General features: G+C 35.1%; 1 protein-coding gene across 2 annotated transcripts; it reads right to left on the reverse strand.

The window, feature by feature from the left end:
- Positions 1-1,375: 1,375 nt before the first annotated feature.
- Positions 1,376-4,128, reverse strand: LOC115434441 (polymeric immunoglobulin receptor-like). Of its 2 annotated transcripts, none has more exons than XM_030156395.1 (9): positions 4,045-4,128; positions 3,512-3,835; positions 3,037-3,345; positions 2,802-2,832; positions 2,526-2,626; positions 2,398-2,417; positions 2,207-2,263; positions 1,919-1,975; positions 1,376-1,570 (listed from the first exon to the last, which is right to left on the reverse strand). In XM_030156395.1, exons 1-9 carry the CDS (start codon positions 4,088-4,090, stop codon positions 1,517-1,519), a joined length of 999 nt encoding a protein of 332 aa, XP_030012255.1. In that variant the 5' UTR covers positions 4,091-4,128; the 3' UTR covers positions 1,376-1,516. The 2 variants fall into 2 exon arrangements, with proteins under 2 accessions (XP_030012255.1, XP_030012254.1); XM_030156394.1 differs by having other exon boundaries at positions 2,802-2,916.
- Positions 4,129-6,012: the final 1,884 nt, after the last annotated feature.

Here is a 6,012-nt window from a genome sequence, read left to right on the forward strand (position 1 = left end):
ATGAGTCAAATCTGATGACCATGAAAAGACAAAAAACTGCATTCACATGGATTATTAGGATTAATGGATTAACAGATATTAATCATTTAGGATCAGTGGGTGGTTTTTGGTCGTTGGTGGTTGTTTGGGTCTTTATGGTTTAAAGCCCTATTTTATTTTGATTTTTTTATTCCAGACTAAAACGTTTCAACGGGTCTTACCTGTGGTCAGCTGAAAACACATTCTAACACTGGAGCTCCCGTCAATTTGTTCAACAAATGTTCTTGCCATTACATTATCAATAGTCACTGGGAATATTCTTTCTGTTTTGTTGCCAGAAATGTGGAGCTTTCCTGAACTACTCAGTTAGTTTGTTTTATCTTTATGAAACCCATAGAGACAAAATGGAAACACTAATAAACACAGTTATAAAATGACCCCTATAGTTGACCTGTGAGTCTGGTGAAGATTGGGAAAAATGCTGAAATGAAGCGTCACGATTTTAAATAAGAGTATGACAAATTCAATGAGATCAGTTTTCTTCTTCATAATTTTTCTAGTCATTCATGTGCAACTTTCTTATATCGTCTGGATGAACAAGAGGCCAGGATACACTTCCACTAACAAATGCATCCATATTTATGTAAAATTTTTTTGTTTTGCATTTTTATTCAAATATTTCTTCCAGTACTGTTATCATTTTATGACTTTAACTTTGTTGCTTTAAATGTTATTCCTGAAGTCAACTGCAAAAGATCATATTTGGTAATATCATTGCATGCCAGGATGGGATTATTCAGTGGCCTCTATGAGGGGAAAGATGGGTTAAATATGATAAAACATGGAAAGAGAGTCTGCTGTATAGACGTTTACTGACAAATACAAAGAATAGACTGTAAACCACACACACATACCCTAAGTATAGTGCAGCACAGTAGTCTAAACTTTTTTTCCCCCATATGTACAGTTTAATGTGCAACAACAAATGATGGATAAGTATATTAACCCTTTATAGGGCACTCATAGAAATACTCTGAAATTCAAAATTTCAACCTTAATGTGTTATTTGAAGACATAATACAACTTTATTACTATTGTGAAATTTTTCACAATTTTTTATTGTCATGTAGAAAATCAAGGTCAGTGAAGTTACTGTATTTGGTTCCTTGCCCATAAGTGGCAAAAAAAAAAAAAAATCCAGGAAGTATATATAAAGAATATACAAGAAAAACACTTGTTATGTGAAAGGAACATGTGTTTTAGAACATTAGAACAACATAAGTGCTGATCCAGACACATCATCCCTTTGAACATCATTCCTTACATTAGTACCATTACTTCATGGTACCTAACAAAGCAGGTACACTCACTGTTCATGCAGAGGTGGACCTTACAGACCCTGTAGACCACATTGGACCTGAGACTGTTGACTCACCGTCCTCACTGGAACTGTTGCTGTCTTGTAATGTGAGTGGAAATGATCAGAACAGTCACTTGCCTGATAAAAGGTTAAAATATTTGACAGGAAACTTGAAAGTCATCGCTGCAGAGCCAGTGTACTGTAGGTCACCCTGACATCTATCGCTTCAACCTGGAAAGAGAAGCAAGTAAATACACAAAGCAAAGAGTAATGTTTTTAATAGATCTGATGCAGATGTTCACAGGAAAAATTACTGAGCATTTTTTCCAGAGTCAAAAGTATTTTCCTCAAAAAGAGTAAATTTGGCTCTATATTGAGTTTGGAGAACTCTACCCAAAGAAAAACTTTTACTCTTTTTAAAGAGGGACCAAATGTTAACTGATGCAGCGTAAACTTTTCTTCAATTTGAGTAAACTTTATAAATTTCCTGTGTAGATATAAACACTGAGGTATAGAAAGAACCAGATTTAGTGTTTTCTTGTACTTTGTTACAAACTTAAAATGTATTTGAACACATACCTGGCCTGAAGTTGATTTCCTGTTTGCAGCATTGCAGTATGTTACATCCTCTTCACACTATATGGAAGTAAATAAAGTGTTTATAACATCCTCATAATGGAAAACAAGCTGTGTCACAAAGTTCACACCTAACACTTCTATCTTTGTGTGACAAACATGGTAAGAGGTGAGAAACAAAGATGAAGACAAAGTAGTTCTAGTACACACAGTATGTTTCTATAGATATGTGGTGTAGAAACAGTGTTACTCAGTTTTTTCGTTGTAATTTTGATTAATTCATTTATTTACCTGGGTTGCGGTTATTCTCACATACGTCACAGTACTGTACGTTACTGCCTGTTCATCCTGATAAAACAAACCAAATATGACACAGAATATTCACCATCATTCATCTTTTCCTCTGTTTACCTTATGAATTCCAAAAACACAAAACCAATATAAAACTTGGAAATGTTGAAAAAAAATGAAAACCACCTTACCTCAGCTGTGGCTGGTGATTCTAAAAATAAAACAGTGGAAAATTGTGACTGAATCACAGCACAGTGACTCTGTATATTTAGTCTAAATAGGATGAACTGGATTCATGTACAGTTCTGGACAGACTTACTGCATCTGTTCAACATGAACCAGGTGAGTACGGCCACCGTTACAATCAGCAGCAGCAAACACAAAGGAATGATGAAACTCAGCAGATGATTGGATGAGCTGCTGCACAAATGATAGAAAAACACACATGACATGTTTAATCAGTACCACACTGACATTCAGTTATTTTTCTAATCATTAATACATCAGTGGTTTTATTTCTATCTATAAATAACAAAGCAGTTTTATTTATCATATGAATGAATCTATAAAACATACAGGTTTAAATCTTACTAACCTGTGTGTTCCAGTTTGTTCTGTGGTCGGTTCTTGACTCACATATGTGTGATTGACAGGTTTGGAAGTGGATGATATGGTCGTTGACTGTCTTGTTGTTGTTTTAGCAATTGTTGCTTATTTTCAACAAAGTGATGAACAGAGTAAAATAATGTTATGAATCCATATTAAATCAAATTGCAGTACACAGTACATGATGTATATATTCATGATTTACTATTATGTGAAGTACTTACTGGTGGTAGGTCTCTCTTTAATGGTTACATGCACCGGCATCTGCAGGTCTTCATCAGTGCACCAATACCAACCACTGCTCCTCTCCCTCAGTTCACTCATAGTCACAGTAATAACACCAGGGGTATTTCTATTAATAGTCACCTTTGTCTCATCTATTTTCCCAGAGTCTTTGATACAGGATGTGGGTCCTTCACCACCAGTCCTGCACCACTTTATTTGTTTAGATCCTCTATAGTGACAGTCGATGGTTATTTGGTCTCCAATAAACCCTGTCACCTTCTGAGAATCCACATAGAGTGTGGCATCGCCTTAAAGAAAACAAGTTTGATAAACATGTGTATTCACAGATGATGTTTCAAACTGCTTTTTTTTTTTTTTTTTACTGTAATTGTGCTCTTTAGCAAACAAAAGTTCTCCCTTCACATTGTTCCACATTGTATCCCATTTGTACTGCAGTAAATTCAAAGCTCTTACCTTTTCCAGTGACACGAACATGAAAATGTTTTCCATCATCAGGTCCCTGTTTTATCTCCATGTTGCACCAGTAATAATTTGTGTCCTTTGTCTTCAAATCATTAATAATGAACGTAACCATTCTTTGGTTTTTGTTGTCAGAGACCGAATACTTTGTTGAACTTTTCTCATTTGTTTTAACTTCATATGTGCAGCTCTCCCAGGTATGTCCTTTACACAGATATTTCACATGGTCTGTGTACTCTGACTCGTAGAAACATGGGATAGAGATGGAACCTCCTTCTTCCACCGTTACATAACTGACTGTACTTATACTGTGAATACCTGCAACACATATACATTATTGTAAACAGAAACATTTCATTCTCTCCACACAAATTTGTTTTGACATGATGCTGTAAATACTGTGCACTGCTCAGACAGCTACAGAACATTGTAATGCATTGCATATGTGCTATGATAATATGAGACCCAGCTAAATAATAAGACAATAAACCTGTAAACACACAAAGATGAAGTAACCTGTGACTGACCTGTGAGACCAGGGAGGATGAGGAAGATGCCGACAAAAATAGCCATAAATGCGATGAAGAAAGTACAGTAGTAAAACCAATGAGGCCGCTTCACAAGACTGATTATGTACTTCCTGATTTTTCTCGATACAACTTCTATCTTTCTTCCTTCTTGTGTCAGTGCTTCACAGGTTGGTTGAAGAAAGAAGTGTGACTGAAAGAAGAATAAACTTTCTGAATGTGTGACACTTCCAAATGCATCCATATTTGTACACATTTGGAATGAGTTTGCTTTGTATTTTTAGCTGCAACTGATCCCTTCCCACTCTACTTCTATTATTGATTTAACCCATAAAGACCCAGTGCTGCTTCTGTGACAGTTCCAAAAAGATTTGTTTTCTCTTTAACCTTTCTGAAATGATTTATCACTAGTTAGTGTAATATTATTCTCTGTGTTTTGCACACAGTAAAAAACAGAGATTCAGTTGAACTCTGAGAGAGTTGACTTAAACTCTGTTTCAGATAACATTTGGTCCCACTCAGAATTAGAGTAAAATTTACTCTATGGCCAGTGTCATTTTCAGAGTTAATTCTATTCAATTCAGTGTCAAAATTAACAATGAAATGTGTAAAAAATATTTAACACTGTGGCGTTTTCACACTGTTGAAAGTAATATGATTACACTTTATAGAGCTATTTTTACCCCAAATGTAGTTACTAATATTAATAATTAATTAATATTGAAACAATATAGAATTGCAGGAGTTCCCAAGGTGGGGGTGTGAGATGACTTACAGAATTTTCTTGAAGTGGTTATTTGGGTAGGAATGATTGATTATGTATTTACTGTTACACCTACAAGGAAAAAAAATTGCTTTACAGATTTCAAACACTCCAGGAAGTGCTTTTACTTTGAAAGAGCCAAGACCTTCTCACTTGCAATAGGCCTACAGCAACTGCTTCATAGCAACAATCAGCTACAGCATTGTTCTGCCTACAGGTTTGACAAATGCTGCTACATTAATTAAAAAACAAACAAACATAAAACGGCCAGTAAACTTTGTACAACAGACACATTAAACAAAATAAACATTAACACAAAATCCCATTGAACCCTTGCACATAAAATAGAACACAATGGGTAAAATGTCCAGTACCCACAATGCAATGCAGCAGACTGGAACTAATCATCCCTCTTTTAACTCTACTGTTAGAGCTGGTTTACTCTCCATAGAGCGATAAATACTCTATCTAGGCTAAAATAGCTTGACCCTGAAATATTGACACTGCATTTTTTGCTGAGCGTTTTTTCGTGAAAAACTGATATTTTCCTGGATTTAAATTACTGATCATGTAGATGTTCATAAAAGCTCAGATTAAAGGTAAGGGTTATTAAATCAAAAACAGAGAAAACTGAAGAAAAAGTGACTTTTAAACCAAAATACATCATTAACTGAACATAAACCCAGCGTGTCCATCCACTGTCATTGATCCAACTCCATGGGTTTTATTGGTGAATCAATGTTGTAGAAGATGATGGGGTTTCCACGGTAACTACGTAGTCTCTGAACGTACAAATGAGTCATATCTGATGACCATGAAAAGATGACAAACTGCATTTTACACCAATTATTTACATGTATTGATAGGATTAATGGATCAGCAGGTATTAAACAGTTTAGATCAGTAGATGGTTTTGGTCTACAGTAGATGTTTGGGTCTTTCTGGGTTAAGTGTATTTCTCTAAATGTTGTTCCCTAACTCTGCCATGAGAGGGAGCACTTCATATAATGTTTGTCTGAGGATGAATTTGTTAAAAGGTTTGTCTGAGTTGAAAACTGAAGGTTAAAAATTTTACAACTGGATAAAGACAGAATAATTTATTCATGTTTATTAACAAATACAGATCATAGATTGTGAAAACACATACTGAAATATCCTCATAGGTACATTTGGAGAGCAGTAGGCTATGGTTTGATAGACAACAG

Source organism: Sphaeramia orbicularis, chromosome 15, assembly GCF_902148855.1.
Source record: "Sphaeramia orbicularis chromosome 15, fSphaOr1.1, whole genome shotgun sequence".
Taxonomy (NCBI): Eukaryota; Metazoa; Chordata; class Actinopteri; order Kurtiformes; family Apogonidae; genus Sphaeramia; species Sphaeramia orbicularis.

Coding starts and splice junctions, on each gene's coding strand:
- LOC115434441 (XM_030156394.1), bottom strand. CDS start 4,090: ATGGCTATTTTTGTCGGCATCTTCCTCATCCTCCCTGGTCTCACAG. Junction 3,346..3,511: donor TGTTCGTGTCACTGGAAAAG/GTAAGAGCTTTG, acceptor GTTTTCTTTAAG/GCGATGCCACACTCTATGTG. Junction 1,571..1,918: donor GGAAATCAACTTCAGGCCAG/GTATGTGTTCAA, acceptor TTCTCTTTCCAG/GTTGAAGCGATAGATGTCAG.